Source organism: Delphinus delphis, chromosome X (assembly GCF_949987515.2).
Source record: "Delphinus delphis chromosome X, mDelDel1.2, whole genome shotgun sequence".
Taxonomy (NCBI): Eukaryota; Metazoa; Chordata; class Mammalia; order Artiodactyla; family Delphinidae; genus Delphinus; species Delphinus delphis.
The window spans coordinates 27,329,911-27,347,256 of record NC_082704.1 but is presented as its reverse complement, the minus strand read 5'-3'; the positions used below and the strand labels follow the sequence as shown (position 1 = coordinate 27,347,256).

The 17,346-nt window shown below is 41.9% G+C and overlaps 1 protein-coding gene across 1 annotated transcript in view; it reads left to right on the top strand.

Moving 5' to 3' along the window:
- The window catches only part of IL13RA1 (interleukin 13 receptor subunit alpha 1), a 64,737-nt gene that overhangs the window by 27,749 nt on the left and 19,642 nt on the right, over nucleotides 1-17,346 (top strand). The window contains exons 5-8 of the mRNA XM_060002284.1: nucleotides 7,580-7,767; nucleotides 10,495-10,646; nucleotides 16,507-16,554; nucleotides 16,841-16,973. Of these exons, the coding sequence (XP_059858267.1) occupies nucleotides 7,580-7,767; nucleotides 10,495-10,646; nucleotides 16,507-16,554; nucleotides 16,841-16,973 (521 nt within the window). The remainder of the gene's footprint in view (nucleotides 1-7,579; nucleotides 7,768-10,494; nucleotides 10,647-16,506; nucleotides 16,555-16,840; nucleotides 16,974-17,346) is intronic.

Here is a 17,346-nt window from a genome sequence, read left to right as displayed (position 1 = left end):
CCTTTCCCATATTAGGGAAGTTTTCAACTATAATCTCTTCAAATATTTTCTCAGTCCCTTTCTTTTTCTCTTCTTCTTCTGGGACCCCTATAATTCGAATGTTGGTGAGTTTAATGTTGTCCCAGAAGTCTCTGAGACTGTCCTCAATTCTTTTCGTTCTTTTTTCTTTATTCTGCTCTGTGGTAGTTATTTCCACTATTTTATCTTCCAGGTCACTTATCTGTTCTTCTGCCTCAGTTATTCTGTTCTTGATTCCTCTAGAGAATTTTTAATTTCATTTATTGTGTTGTTCATTGTTGTGTGTTTCATCTTTAGTTCTTCTAGGTCCTTGTTAAATGTTTCTTGCATTTTGTCTTTTCTATTTCCAAGATTTTGGATCATCTTTACTCTCATTACTCTGAATTCTTTTTCAGGTAGACTGCCTATTTCCTCTTCTTTTGTTTGGTCTGGTGGATTTTTACTTTGCTCCTTCATCTGCTGTGTATTTCTCTGTCTTCTCATTTTTCTTAACTTACTGTGTTTGGGGTCTCCTTTTCACAGGCTGCAGGTTCATAGTTCCCGTTGTTTTTGGTGTCTGCCCCAATGGGTGAGGTTGGTTCAGTGGGTTGTGTAGGCTTCCTGGTGGAGGGGACTGGTGCCTGTGTTCTGGTGCATAAGGCTGGATCTTGTCTTTCTGGCGAGCAGGACTGCATCCGGTGGTGCGCTTTGAGGTGTCTGTGACCTTATTATGATTTTAGGCAGCCTTTCTGCTAATGGGTGGGGTTGTGTTCCTGTCTTGCTAGTTGTTTTGCATAGGGTGTCCAGCACCGTAGCTTGCTGGTCGTTGTGTGGAGCTGGGTCTTAACGTTGAGATGGAGATCTCTGGGAGAGCTTTTGCCATTTGATATAACGTGGGGCCGGGAGGTCTATGGTGGACCAATGTCCTGAACTTGGCTCTCCACCTCAGAGGCACAGGCCTGATACCTGGCCGGAGCACCAAGACCCTGTCCGCCACACGGCTCAGAAGAAAAGGGAGAAAAAGAAAGAAAGAAAGAAAAAGAAATAAATAAAGTTATTGAAATAAAAAAATTAAAATATATTATTAAAAATATAAAAGTAATAAAAAGAAGAAAGAAAGAGAGAAGAGAGCATCCAAACCAAGAAACAAATCCAGCAATGATAACAAGCGTGAAAAACTATACAAAAAAAATGGGCAGACAGAACCCTAGGACAAATGGTAAAAGCAAAGCTATACAGACAAAATCACAGAAAGAAGCATACACACACACACCCACAAAAGGAGAAAAAGGAAAAAAATATATATATATATAGAAAAAAGGAAGAGGGCTTCCCTGGTGGCGCAGTGGTTGAGGGTCCGCCTGCCGATGCAGGGGACACGGGTTCGTGCCCCGGTCCGGGAAGATCCCACATGCCGTGGAGCAGCTGGGCCCGTGAGCCATGGCCGCTGAGCCTGCGCCTCCAGAGCCTGTGCTCCACAACGGGAGAGGCCACCACAGTGAGAGGCCCGCGTACCGCAAAAAAAAAAAAAAAGGAAGAGAGCAACCAAATCAATAAACAAACCTACCAATGATAGTAAGCTCTAAATACTAAAGTAAGATAAACATAAAACCTGAAACAAATTAGATGCAGATAGCAAACCCCAAGTCTACAGTTGCTCCCAGAGTCCACCATCTCAGTTTTGGGATGATTCGTTGTCTATTCATGTATTCCACAGACGCAGGGTGCATCAGGTTGATTGTGGAGCTTTAATCCGCTGCTTCTGAGGCTGCTGGGAGAGATTTCCCTTTCTCTTCTTTGTTCTCACAGCTCCTGGGGTTCAGGTTTGGATTTGGCCCCGCCTCTGCTTGTAGGTCGCCTGAGGGCGTCTGTTCTTCGCTCAGACAGGATGGGGTTAAAGGAGCAGCTGATTCGGGGGCTCTGGCTCGCTCAGGCCTGGGGGAGGGAGGGGTGCAGATGTGGGGCGAGCCTGCGGTGGCAGAGGCCGGCGTGACGTCGCACCAGCCTGAGGTGTGCCGTGCGTTCTCCTGGGGAAGTTGTCCCTGGATCCCGGGACCCTGGCAGTGGCGGGCTGCACAGGCTCCTGGGAGGGGAGGTGTGGAGAGTGACCTGTGCTCGCACACAGGCTTCTTGGTGGCTGTAGCAGCAGCCTTAGCGTCTCATGCCCGTCTCTGGGGTCCGTGATGATAGTCCACGGCTCGCACTGTCTCTGGAGCTCATCTAGGCGGTGCTCTGAATCCCCTCTCCTCGTGCACCCCAAAACAATGGTCTCTTGTCTCTTAGGCAGTTGCAGACTTTTTCCCAGAGTCCCTTCCGGCTAGCTGTGGTGCACTAGCCCCCTTCAGGCTGTGTTCATCTAGCCAACCACAGTCCTCTCCCTGGTATCTGACCTCCAAAGCCCGAGCCTCAGCTCCCAGCCCCACTCGCCCCTGCGTGTAAGCAGACAAGCCTCTCGAGCTGGTGAGTGCAGGTTGGCACCAATCCTCTGTGCAGGAATCTCTCCACTTTGCCCTCCACACCCCTGTTGCTGCGCCGTCCTCCATGGCTCCAAAGCTGCCCCCCTCCGCCACCCGCAGTCTCCGCCAGTGAAGGGGCTTCCTAGTGTGTGGAAACCTTTCCTCCTTCACAGCTTCCTCCCGCTGGTGCAGGTCCCGTCCCTATCCTTTTGTCTCCGTTTATTCTTTTTTCTTTTTCCCTACCCAGGTACGTGGGGAGTTTCTTGCCTTTTGGGAGGTCTGAGGTCTTCTGCCAGCGTTCAGCAGGTGTTCTGTAGGAGTTGTTCCACATGTAGACGTATTTCTGATGTATCTGTGGGGAGGAAGGTGATCTCCACGGCTTACTCCTCTGCCTTCTTGAAGCTTTCTCTCCAGTAAACCCTCTTGATGAATAAATTACAAAAAACTGGCCTGACCAAGTAGAAAGGCATTCTTCTTCCTCTGGGCTGAAACGTTCTGGGCTGATGCAGTGTCTTGCCAAAGCTGACAGCAGATGGTGCTTGGGCTGGCTTTCAGCCCTTAGTTCATGCCTTGGTGCAGGGGATAATCTACAGCTATGGGAGGTGGCGCAAGAAGCCATCCTCAGAGAGTGGGGGTTCGCTGGCACCCGGGGTGGGGGGAGCAGGCATCAGTAATACCACTTCTTGTCATACATGTTCCCAGAGTTGGTCATCAGCGTGGATGGACTCTTTCTGTAACAAAGACCTGTGCTGGCCAATACAAGGGCCACTAGTCACACATGACTGTTTACGTTTTAATTTAAATTAATTAAAATTAAATCGAATTAAAACTTCAGTTGCTCAGTCTTAGTAGCCAATTTCACATATGGCTAGTGGCTGCTGAATCAGACAGCACAGATCTCAAACGCTTCCATAATCCCAGAAAACGTTGTTGGACGGTACTGGTATAAATTCTGTATCTTTTGCCCTTACTACCCCGCAGCTTATTTGTTTCTGGAGCCACACTGCCTTGGTTCAAATCCTGGCTCTCTTTCTTATTAGCAGTGTGATTTGGAGGTAGTCACTGCTCTCTGAGCCTCAGTTTTGTAATCTGTAAAATGGGGGTAGTAATAATAGTGCTACTTCTTAAGGATGTTGTGAGGGCTGTTATATGAAGAGTGTTGAGAGTTGTGCCTAACTGCTAACATTTATAGAGTAAGCACGCAATACATGGTGGCTATATTGTTTTTTTATTATTCATCCCCACTCCCTTGCAGATGTAGCCAGTATACATAGCTGGCCTCTTGCCCAACCTCGCATAATTAGCGCCTAGCCCATACCTCTTCCTCCCTGCTCTCCCCTAGAGAGGTCCTTTCCAATCAAAACCACAAAAGAAAGACATGTGGCTCATTCATAATCAAGCACTCAGAATTGGTTTAGGTACCAGTTTAAATCTTGCCAAACAAACTGCCGGAGACTGTTTCCCTAATCACCAGTCAGAAAACGGGGAGTCATTTTGAAGCCCCAGGGCAATGACTTGAAGTCCTGCAGGGATAGTCTGGCATTTAAGGGAGCCTGACCTTAATAGCTACAGACTAGCCATGCCAATGAATTTTCGGGAATTTCTTACCGTATTAATCATCTTCAGAGTGGGGAAATAGTCTTTAATTTGTCCATTTCCTCCTTATGTCTACAGTATGATTCTGTGGATTCCAGTGTTTGATTTTTAACAGGAAGCACTTGAATGCGTCCTATCTTAGGTTATCATCTAATCTTTCACAAAATTTTGAAAGTTGTCTATTCAAAACCGATATTTTTCCTTTCGCTATTTTTTTTCTAAAGAACAACAAATTTTTTTTTTAATTTCATATCTGGGGTCCATGAGCATATATGAAATACTCAGGGTACAAAAATGAAAAAGGAATCTCAAAGGTTCATTATTGAAAAAAATTTAACTTTCTACATAGTTTTCTTTAGTTATGTAAAAATAATGTCATAAGTTTCTTCAGTTTTTTATTTTTGGCTGTGGGTGGAAAACATTTCAGGCCTGTCTGATCTAAAAGCTAGTCATGGCTGTAACTGAGCTTTTAAAAAACTGTTTCATTCATGAACCACAGGGGCCTACAACCACAAGAAAAATCTTATGTACTATCTCTTAAGGGACAAGGTCACTTTCTATATTGAAGCATTTCTTTGCACAGCTTTTGAAGAACTAAATACATTAGATCGGAATTTTTGTTTTCTTTTTCAAAAACGACATTATTTACAACAGTTCTAGGTTTACAACAGAAGTGAGAGGAAGGTACAGAGATTTTCCATATACCCACTGCCCCCACAATTAATAGCCTCCCCCGTTATCAACATTCCCCACCAATAGTACATTTGTTCCAATTGATGAAGCTACACTGATACATCATAATCACCCAGAGTCCATAGTTTACATTAGGGCTCACTCTTGGTGTTCTACATTCATGGGTTTGGACAAATAAATGTATGACATATATCCATCATTATAATATCATACAGAGTATTTTCATTGCCCTAAAAATCTTCTGTGTTCCACCAATTCACCTCTCCCCTACCCCAACCCCTGGCAACCACTGATTTTTTTATCCTCCATGGTCAACCACTCATCTTTTTACTGTCTGCATAGTTTTGCCTTTTCCACAATGTCATATAGTTGGAATCATACAGTATGTAGCATTTTCAGATTGGCTTCTTTCACTTAGTAACATGCATTTAAGGTTCCTCTATGTATTTCAGAGCTTGATAGCTCATTTCTTTTTAAGGCTAAATAATATTTTGTTGTCTGGATGTACCACAGTTTATTTATCCATTTGCCTACTGAAGGACATCTTGTTGCTTCCAAGCTTTGGCAATGAGTAAAGCTGCTTTAAACATTTGTATGCAGGTTTTCGTGTGCACATAAGTTTTCAGCTCCTTTAGGTAAATACCAAAGAGCACGATTGCTGATCATATGGTAAGAATATGTTTAGTTTTGTAAGAAACTGCCACACTGTCTTCCCAAGTGGCTGTACCATTTTGTATTCCCACCAGCAGTGAATGAGAGTTCCTGTTGCTCCACATCCTCGTCAGCATTTGGTGTTGTTGGTGTTCTGGATTATGGACATTCTAATTGGTGTGTAGTGGTAACTTGTTGCTTTAATTTGCATTTCTCTGGTGACATATGATGTGGAACATCTTTTCATATGCTTATTTGCCATCCATTTATCTTCTTTGGTGGAGTGTCTGTGAAGATCTTTGGCCCATTTTTTAGTTGGGTTGTTTGTTTTATTGTTGAGTTTTAAGAGTTCTTTGTATATTTTGGATAACAGTCCTTTATCAGATGTGTCTTTTGCAAATATCTTCTCCCGGTGTGTGGCTTGTTTTCTTATTCTCTTGGTATTATCTTTTGCAGAAGTTTTTAACGTTAATGGAATCCAGCTTATCAATTATTTCTTTTAAAGATCATGCCTTTGATGTTATATCTAAAAAGTCATCATCACACCCAAGGTTGTCTAGCTCTTCTCCTGTGTTATCTCCTAGGAGGTTTATAGTTTTGCATTTTACATTTAGGTCTGTGATCCATTGTGAGTTTAAGTTTAGTTTTGTGAATAGTGTAAGGTCTGTGACTAGATTCATTTTTTTTGCATGTGGATGTCCAGTTGTTCCAGCACCATTTGTTGAAGAAACTATCTTTGCTCCATTGTCTTGCCTTTGCTCCTTTGTCAAAGATCAATTGACTGTATTTGTGGGAAAGATCTGAGTTTTATAAGACTGGATTTTGCAGCACAATCCCCTGGAGAATTGCTGTCAAAATGCTTATCCCTAGGCCCTGGACAAAACCTTCTAAGTAGGGTTCTCTGGGAGAAGGTTTGAGGAATCTGAATTTTTCAAATGAGCACAGATGATTCTGAAGTAAACAGGTGAAGGGTTTGGGACTCTTTACTCTTAGTTCATTTTCTAAATTGTCTTCCTTTTCTGCAGAACCTTTGCACAGCTCCCCTTGTGACTGATAATGTAAGGGTTGACTCTGTGTCTTCTGCCAGTTACTATAAAACAGAGTCCTTTGATAGTCTAGACAAAAAAGTGTAATGAGGACATTGTCTGCCTGCGCTGTGCTAGATGATCATTGGGGAAAGGTATATGTAGAGGTTTTTTGAAATGGGAAGCAAGATACCAGCATTTAGAACCACACAGTGGAGTAAGGCACTTAGAAAGCGATTGTGTTCTGGAACATTGATCTGGCACTGGTTGGAGGACACTGATAAAGTCAGAGAGGTCAGTCTGGAGAAGCCATGAAGCCTCAAGTGATGAGGACCTGAAACAGGATGAGGGGAATATCATAGGAGAGAAGCCCAGAAGCTTTGCAAAGGAAGAAGTAACGAAATTTGGTGATAGAATGTAGGGAAAGCGAAGAGAGGTGATTGCAAAGGCTCTGATCGAGAAGCCCAGAGAAACTGAGTTCTGACTGATGGAAACTGGGGTGGTTAGAAGAAAAGGCAGTTTGGCAGGGAAGAGGGGGCATCCGTTTTGGCTGCTGAATTTGAGGTGGGTGGAACACTCAGGTGGAGCAGTTAGGAATCTGGGACTAGCTCCAAGGCGAGAGGTCAGGATTAGGAAAATCCTCAGTGCAGAAATTCTAGTCAAGGGGTGGAAGTGATAAATGGGTGAATGGATGAGGGAGTAAGAAATAGAGAGGGATATGCAGCGGGCTGAGGACCGGATGTGAATCCTCTGAGAATAGGAGAAGGGAGAGGAGCAAGCCAAGAAAACAAGGAAGGAGCAGGCAGAGGGCCCAGAGGAGAGCCATGGGATTGAGCAGATGAGGCATTTTCAGGAAGCGTAACATTTCTCATCCTGACCTCATGCCATCTCCCATACAGCAGAGGAAAAAGAGTCAGGACTCTTCTAGTTTCTCTAACTATTGAAAGTACCAATATTCATGAAAAAGGATCATTCACTTCTTCCTAGAGTATGAAATGGAGCCACATTATAAAATAGGGCTTTAAAAAATGCTACCCTGCCAGTTTGCAAATATGGACATCTTCAGTCATTTAAAAACAACCAAACAAATAAACTTCTACCTTTGTTTCTTGAATATCTGGCTAAAAATAATGCAGAAGGTTGTCTTATTTTATCTTGCAGGCACAGCAGCCTAGGAAAAGTTCTTCAGTGTGAAGACATCTATAGAGAAGGTGAACACATTGGTTGTTCCTTTGCTCTGACTAAGGTGAAGGATTCCAGTTTTGAACAACACAGTGTCCAAGTAATGGTCAAGGACAATGCAGGAAAAATCAGACCATCCTTCAATATAGTGCCTTTAACTTCTCATGGTACGTTTTAGAAGTCCTCTAAGGCAGTGTGGATAAAAGTGTTATTTTTTTTGAACATCAATAGAAATAATAAAAAATGATGATTTTTGGCTTGAAGATCTTCCCAGAAAAAAAAAGGGACTATATTTATGTATATATTTCTTCACTCCTTTTTAAAGAAGCAAGCTTGGAAATTCTCATATTTATCGAGCACACATGCCACATGCTTTATCCTTGTTTACTTATGAGTACACTGAGCCTTAGAGCAAGTAGTCAGTTGCAGAACCGAGATTAGGACCTGGGCTCTGTGACTCAAGATCTCCAGAGGATGCTGCTGCAGAATAAATGTGACTTAATATAGTTCCTGGATAATCTGCCTCTTAGTTAAAAAAGCGCTTAGACTGGAGGTGGAGTGATCAGGGGTGATATTCAAACTGTCTCACATTCTGGGTGACCCAGGCACTGATCAATCAGAACAACCAGTGCAGCTGAGTTTCAGCCCACTAGAAAGAGTCCTCAACTTAAAAACTTAAGAGACCTGCTTAAGGTCCTAGCTTCTTCACTTTGGACAAGGCATATACACTCTAAGTGCTTCCTCATCTGTAAAAGGGGGTACACAGTTCCTCTTGACCTCAAAGGATTGTTGTAAGGTCCAAATGATGTGAGCTGTATAAAAGCGTTTTGTAAGTCTCTATAGCAGAGTAGTGTAAGCGTCACGTTTATTTATTTGTTGTGATATCCCGACAGAGAGCTCAGATTCTGGCTAAGTGGTACACAGAAAATTTATAGGCAAATAATCATGAATTGACAGAGGTTTCCAAGTCTGAGTAGAACACTGTTTACCGCCGCTTCAGACAGCCATGGAAATGAATTCTAGTAGTGCACGCAGGGTAGCTTAGTTTGTAGGCCGGGGCGGGGGGTTGGGGTGCGGGGGGGTGTGCGGAAACTTGCCAAGTAGGATCATCTGAAGCAAAGACCTTCTCTGCACCCCCCGCCGCCCCCCAGCTTGGCAGGTTGTCCTTCTTGGACCTTTTAAAGCTCATTTTGCTGCTCTTCTTCCTAGAGATTAGTGGTGATATAAAGGGAGATCCTGGGCTTCCCTGGTGGTGCAGTGGTTAAGAATCCGCCTGCCAATGCAGGGGACACGGGTTCGAGCCCTGGTCCGGGAAGATCCCACATGCCACGGGGCAACTAAGCCCGTGCGCCACAACTACCGAGACTGTGCTCTAGAGCCTGCGAGTCACAACTACTGAGCCCGTGTGCCACAACTACTGAAGCCCGTGCTTCATGCTCTGCAACAAGAGAAGCCACCGCAATGAGAAGCCCGCGCACCGCAACGAAGAGTAGCCCCCACTCGCCGCAACTAGAGAAAGCCTGCACGCAGCAATGAAGACCCAAGGCAGCCAAAAATAAATTAATTAATTAATTAAAAAAATAAAATAAAGGGAGATCCTTCTCAGCTAGAAGATGACATTGTCAAGTTGTTTTCTGTTAATTATCCATTCTCTTTTGTTGCTCGGTCTTAAGCATAGTTGACTCCTGAAAAACTAAATTGACTAGGCTAATTTTTTGTTTTTTACTTTCTTTTAAATTGTGGTTATAATTATATAACATTAAATATACCATCTTAACCATTTTCAAGTGTACAGTTCAGTAGTGTTAAGTATATTCACATTGTTGTGCAACGTATCTCTAGAACTTTCCCATCTTGTAATACTGAAACTCCATGCCCATGAAACACTAATTCCCCCTCCCCCTGTCCCCCTCCTCCCTCCCCCAGCCCCTGGTAATCACCTTCCTACTTTCTGTTTCTATGACTGACTACTTTAGGTACCTCATATGACTGGAATCATACAGTATTGGTCCTTTTGTGATGGACTTATTTCATTTAGCATAATGTCCTCAAGTTTCATCCATGTTGTAGCATGTGACAAAATTAGGCTATTTTTTAATGTTTAATATTCATTTATTTATTGGCTGCGTTGGGTCTTAGTTGCAGCATGCGGGCTCATTTGTTGTGACACTCGGGCTCCAGAGTGCGTGGGCCCTGTAGTTGCAGCACGCGGGCCTAGTTGTCCCACGGAAAACTATGCTAATGTTTTTTTTGTTTTGTTTTGTTTTGTTTTTTGCGGTATGCGGGCCTCTCACTGTTGTGGCCTCTCCCGTTGCGGAGCACAGGCTCCGGATGCGCAGGCTCAGCGGCCATGGCTCACGGGCCCAGCCGCTCCACGGCATGTGGGATCTTCCCGGACCGGGGCACGAACCCGCATCCCCTGCATCGGCAGGTGGACTCTCAACCACTGCGCCACCGGGGAAGCCCAATGCTAATGTTTTAATTGTGGTCTTTGATTGGCATAAGTGAGTGTCGCCTGGGGAAACCGCTTGTACCTGATGCTCCTTGGTACCCATCATGTAGAGGCATATCTGGACCTACGCACTTCTTTTCTTTACCCTCCTTGTTGCAGCTAGATGTCCTGATTATACCCCAGCCATGTCCTAAGCAGATGCAGATCAGAGTTCATGTCATCTGGCAGACACCCCAAAGATGTTCCTTAGATACATTTACTAGGCGCCCTATATTAATCGTGGCTAATCAGAAATTCTAGAACTGTATGTCTGATCATGTAAGGCCATTAAAAGCATCAGCCCTATTTTGATTTACTCTGTGACCTTCATTGTCTCTACCCATATGTGTATCTCATCAAAATAAACTCTGGAAGCTAATTTGTATTCTTCTATTTCTATCAGTGAAGCCTGATCCTCCACATATTAAAAATCTCTCCTTCCAAAATGGTGACTTATACGTGCAATGGAAGAATCCACAGAATTTTTATAGCAGATGCTTATCTTATGAAGTAGAAGTCAATAACAGCCAAGCTGAGACACATGATATTTTCTACGTAAGTTTTTTTTGATAGTTGTTATTTAGATATTTTTCTTTCACTTGAATTTCTTACAGTGTAATAAATTGAAATATCAGTGAAATGTAGCTCTTAGATTTCTCATCTGATGATGATGGTGATGATGATGATGATGAACCTTCTCTGAAATAGAGTATGGTGAAAGGTTTGGCAGTTTATGGTAGCATCGGCTGCAAGATTCCAGCCATTCATTAATTCATTTGTTCAAAAAATTTTTATTACGTGCCTACCATGTGCCAGGCACTGTTTTATGGGCACATGACACCTGACGAAAAGACTTTTTTTCCCACGAAGCTTACCTACTAGAAAACAAGTGTGTAAACGAGCAAGCTAATTTTAGAGAATGAATGTTATGCAGAAAATTAAATGGGGGTGATGGGAAGTCCTGAGGGAATATTAGGTAGGGTAGTCATCCGAAGCGATGACACTTGAGATGCACAGGAGCTAGCCATTTGACGATCTGGGGGCGGAGGGGACAGCATGTACAAAGGCTCTGAGGCAGGAATGAACTTGGCATGTGTGAGAAAAAGGAGACTGGTGTGACCAAAATATAGTAGGAAGAGATGTCTGAGCCTGAGGCTGGGGTCAGATTATGTGGATACCTGGAGGCTCCAGTACAGCCATTCAGTTTTCTTGGAGTTTGTGGCAACTAAAGTAGTCAGTACTGAGTAGTCAGTATTTTTTGGATTATGTACATTTACGCTATTTGTAATCTAATACAAAACATGCTAATTAGAGGTCACTGTGGGGCACTGGGCATAACTGGATGTGGCATAACCTCCGGGCCTCAGTCTCATTGTTACGCTTTACAGCAGAGGACATGAACTCGGGCCTCAAACATTTTTGTTTGGACCACAAACAAAGTGGGGTTTTGTTTGCTTGTATATTAAATTTGAATTTTTTACCCAGATTTAAAACTGTGGTACCTGACAGTGTAGTTGCCATAAGGTGGCGCCTTAGGACCACGTGGACTGCCCCACTCATTTGTGTGCCACCTGCCTGGGCCCTGTGTGCATTTGAGTTTTAGAGGTTAGAAACCAAGTATATTATATTGGCTTTTAAAGGAGTCCTGAATCTCACATGTGGGCAGATTCCTTGGTCCACTTGCTTTAGCTCATCATGGGAGTTTCAAAAACTAAATTATTTTATTTACTAAAATAAGCTGGTATTAACAGGCTGTAACTCCAAGAGGAAGTGACCAGGTCCACAGCTGAGCAGACCTCTTCTGGATATTTGCAAATGAAGGCGTTTGCTGAAATAGAATAATCATTATTCGTACCAGAAACCTGAATCCCCAAATAATGCCACAAAGGAAAAGGCAAAGGGCTTCCAAGTGGGGAGGGGGTGAGGCTTGAATTTACAACCAAGTGAGTTATCCGAAAGCCGAATATGCTTGACTATTCCAGCCTTTACTGTTCTCTTCTGTCTGAAATCCTGAGACACGTGCTGCTTGCATTACTCACTTGGTACTGAATTATGTCCTGCTAGTTACCCATGATCTCTACCAAAAAATATAAGCTCCTGTAGGGAGGAGTTAGGTGGTGTTTACTTTGTGCCATTCCTGCTACTAATACCAGCTAACATATATTAAGCAATTACTATGTATTAGCTATTTTAATAAGCACTTTATTTGAATTGTCTCATTTGGTCCTCACAATAACTCCAAGGATCTAGGTCCTGTTTTTTTTTAAAATAAATTTATTTATTTACTTATTTATTTTTGGCTGCGTTGGGTCTTCGTTGCTGTGCACAGGCTTTCCCTAGTTGTGGTGAGCGGGGGCTCCTCTTTGTTGCGGTGCATGGGCTTCTCATTGTGGTGGCTTCTCTTGTTGCAGAGCACAGGCTCTAGGCGCACGGGTTTCAGTAGTTGTGGCACGCGGGCTCAGTAGTTGTGGCTCGCGGGTTCTAGAGCGCAGGCTCAGCAGTTGTGGCACACGGGCTTAGTTGCTCTGCGGCATGTGGGATCTTCCCAGACCAGGGCTCGAGCCCGTGTCCCCTGCATTGGCAGGCGGATTCTTAACCACTGCACCACCAGGGAAGTCCCAAGGTCCTGTTGTTTTGTCCCCATTTTACAGATGAGAAAACTCGGTCCCAGAAGTTACTTGTAAGGTCACATTTCTAATAAGTGATAGAGTCAAGATTTCTGTAAAAGTCTGACCCCCAGGACCACCTCAATACTTCCTGTTAATAGTAGCAGGCATCACTTATTGTTTATGATGTGTTACAAATATACTCTTCTATGTACTTCTTATACAGTAGCTCATAACAATCGATGGAATAGGTTCTCTTTTAACCTACATTTTACTGAGCAGCTAAGGCTCAGAGAGGTTAAGTAACTTGCTACAGGCCACATAGCTTATAAGTATGACTTCAGAGGTTGGTCTCCATGTATTAAGCTTTGACCAAGAACACTTGGTATAAGACCATGTGCATAGTCACCACTTGATAAATTCTTGTTAAATTGAGTTACTTTTTTTTTTTTTTTTTGCAAACTTCTGAACTGAAGAGAGCACACTATACTGTGGAACTTTATCCATCAAAACCAGAACTATAGTTGATTTGGAGTTAACTCTGTTTATACACTTGAGTTTAATGTTCTCTCTCTTAGCAGATGTTCACCAGCTGTTTCTTCCCCTAGAATGTCATCAGCTTTTTGTGTGCTTGCCGATTTTGAGCTCTGCTGGTTAGACCCTTTTTGTTTCTTTCTGCAAGACTTTTTTGAGTAATTCTTTTGCCTGGTGTTCTAGTTAAGAGGGGGAAGTAGGCTGGAATATGAACGGGTGCCACCACATGGTGCTGGGTCAGAGGTAGCTCATGACAGAATCATAAAGTAAGAAGTGACTTGGCTTTGACTACCTCCATCCCCGCCAGCTATCTACTTGGTGATCTGTATCCTTGTTTTCCTTTTCTCACAGAAATATCTGAGCAGTTGGTAAACTACACAAGGAGATTTACATTTGAACAAGAGCCCAGAACTATCAATTTACACAATGATTTGCTGACTTTGGAATATATATATATCTGGGAGATGGTCCAGGGGAGGGGGGACATCAGCCTGCAACCTGGTCCCTCAAGTGGTAGTTGGCACTTGTGATTCCCCAGCAGGCCTCTGATTCCGAATGGCCAGCACTGGTGTACAGTAGCCCCCAAGTGGCCTTTGCTCTGCCCCTATATGAAATATTGATAGGATGGCTCTTCATCATTCAGTTGGCCTTTCACTCTTCACAAATGCTGGTAGGAACCATTTAGTGAATGACATTGAATGCCAAAGATCATAGCGTGTGTTCTGGTCTTTGTCCCATGTTTAAACATTTCTTTGATAGAAGTTGACTATTTTTTCCATGTTTATTGAGGTATGATTTACAAGTAAAAATTGTATATATTTAGGTTGTACAATGTGATTATTTTAAGGTGTACAACATGATTTAATATACATATACATTGTGAGATGATTATCACAAACAAGTTAACACATTCATCACCTCACAAACTTACCTTCTTTGTGTGTGTGATGAGATAGTAGATTTACAATGTTGTGTTAGTTTCTGTACAATACAGTATTATTAACTGTAATCATCATGCTGTACATTAGGTCCCCAGAATATATAACTGAAAATTTGCACCCTTGACCAACATCTTCCCATTTTCCTCACTCCCCAGCCTCTGGCAATTACCATTCTATTCTCCGCTTCAGTGAATTCGACTTTTTTGGATTCTACATACAAGTGAGATCATACAGTATTTGTCTTTCTCTCTCTGACTTATTTCACTTAGCATAATGCCCTCAAGTTCCATCCATGTTGTCACAAATGGCAGGATTTCCTTGGGGCTGCTAGATCGTATGGTAGTTCTATTTTTAATTTTTTGAGGAACCTCCATACTGTTTTCCATAGTCACTGCACCAGTTTACATTCCCACCAACAGTGCACGAGGGTTTCCTTTTCCTTTTGTTATCACTTATCTTTTTGATGATAGCCACTTAACAAGTATGAGATAATATCGCATTGTGGTTTTGATTTGCATTTCGATAATGATTAGTGATGTTGAACATCTTTTCATGGACCTGTTGGCCAGAAGTAGACTATTTAACTAAGCAACAGATTTTCATGTGTTGATTTGGAAATATTTACATTTTAAGAACTGGTTGTTCTCTTTACTTCAGACAGCACATGACTTAAGTTGTGTAGAGGAGAAAATTGCATTTTACTTTCTTTTCTCTAACCCAGTCATTTTTGGTATATTATACTCTCAACAATGGAGCATAATAGTTTTCTTTTTTTAACTTTTTATTATATATAGTATACTATAGAAAAATTGCAGAAGTCATTATGTACAGCTCAATGATTTTTCACAAATGATTTTTAACTTACATAATCAGTACCCTAGAAGCTCAATCATGACTCCTTTTGGTCACTACTTTCCCAAAGAATGATTATTATCCTGACTTCTAATCCCATAGATTAATTTTGTTGCCTCTTTTTAAACTTTATATAAATGAATTATACAGAACTTTTTTGTGTGTCTGTCTTCTCTTGTTCAATGTTATGTTTATGATATTCACGGATATTGTTGCCTGTGGTTGAAGATGCATCTCATTGCATTCATTCCATCATGTCAATATACCACATTTGATTTATCCATTCTCCCGCTGATAGACATTTAAATAGTTTCCAGTTTGGAATTTTATGAATAGAGTTTTTATGAACATTTGCACACTTATTTCTTGGTGCACATATGTGTACATTTCTGTTGCGCATATATGGGACATAGGGTTACATATGATTGTCTCTAGTAGATAATAAGTTTTCCCAAATGGTTGTGCCGATTTACACTACTAAAAGCAGAAATTGAGAGTGCTAGATGCTTTACATCGTCACCAACACTTGGTATTGTCCAGTAGGTGTGTGTATCGTTATCTTGTGGATTTAATATGCATTTTCCTGATAACTAATGAAGTTGAGCACTTTTTCCTATGTTTATTGGCAATTTGAATATCCTCTTGTGAAATGTCTGTTCAAGTCTTTTGCCACTTTTCTATTGGGTTGTCTGTCTTTTTCTTATTAATTTATGAGGTATATGTATGTGTGTGTATTATATATAAATATATATTTTATATATATATATGCAAATCCTTTGTCATAAACTGCAAATATCTTTTCTCACTCTATGCATTACCTTTGAATTTCCTTAATAGGATATCTTTTGGTAAACAGAAGCTTTTAATTTTAATATAGATGATTTTTTTTTTTTTTTCAATACGCGGGGCTCTCACTGTTGTGGCCTCTCCCGTTGCGGAGCACAGGCTCCGGACGCGCAGGCTCAGCGGCCATGGCTCACGGGCCCAGCCGCTCCGCGGCATGTGGGATCTTCCCGGACTGGGGCACGAACCCGTGTCCCCTGCATCGGCAGACGGACTCTCAACCACTGCGCCACCAGGGAAGCCCTAATATAGATGATTTTATAAAAATTTTTCCTTTATGGTTAATATTTTTTTGGTCCTATTTAAAATATCTTCCTACTTTAAGGTCATGAGGATGTTGTATGTTCTCATCTAAAAGCTTGCTGTATTTATGTATTTATTTATTAATTTATTTTAACTTTCATATTTAGATCTGCAATCCATATGGAATTGACTTTGTAAATAGTGTGAGGTAGGGGTCAAGATTCTTTTTTTTCACATATGGATATGTAATTGACCACTTATTTTTAAAAACCTACCTCTTTTCACTGCACCTGGTCCTCTGATAATGGCATAAAAGAAAACTTGTTAAAACGGTTAAATGATATAAAGTGTGGTCTTTAAAACTTTTTGAATGTATTCATTTTTTATATTTTCAAGGTTGAAGAGGCCAAATGTCAGAATTCAGAATTTGAAGGAAACCTAGAGGTCAGTAAGTTCAATTTTAGCTATTTGGGCTTAAACTCATAGAGTAATTGGGGGTGGGACAGGGTGAGCATATTCTAAATTTGAACTGCTTTGAGAAAAACAAACTACTTTGTTCTGTGGATTATTGCCAATTTTCTTTTTCAGGAGTTAAAGTCAGATAATTTGTATTGCAATACAAAGTCTTAATCATATACAAAAGTTGGCAGATAATTATATTTAGGATTCAGAAGCAGAGAAAGAGAATAAGCTGGTAATATTCCTTGTGTGCTTTTATTTTATATCTAAGGGTACAATTTGTTTCATCGTCCCTGGTGTTCTTCCTGATACTTTGAACACAGTCAGAATAAGAGTCAAAACAAATAAGTTATGCTATGAGGATGACAAACTCTGGAGTAATTGGAGTCAAGCAATGAGTATAGGTAAGAGAATGGGATTTTATTAAAAGTTAAACCATTGATACATGGAAACTAAGTTGAAGCAGAAACTTGATTGTGGGAAAGGGCTGTTCTTCATTCTTTTTTAAAAATTTTATTTATGTTTGGCTGCATTGGGTCTTCATTGCTGCATGCGGGGCTTCTCTAGTTGTGGCGAGCGGGGGCTACTCTTCGTTGTGGCGCACGGGCTTCTCATTGCGGTGGCTTCTTTCGTTGCAGAGCACAGGCTCTAGGCGTGCAGGCTTCAGTAGTTGTGGCACGCGGGCTCAGTAGCTGTGGCTCGCAGGCTCTAGAGCGCAGGCTCAGTAGTTGTGGCGCACAGGCTTAGTTGCTCCGCGGCATGTGGGATCTTCCCGGA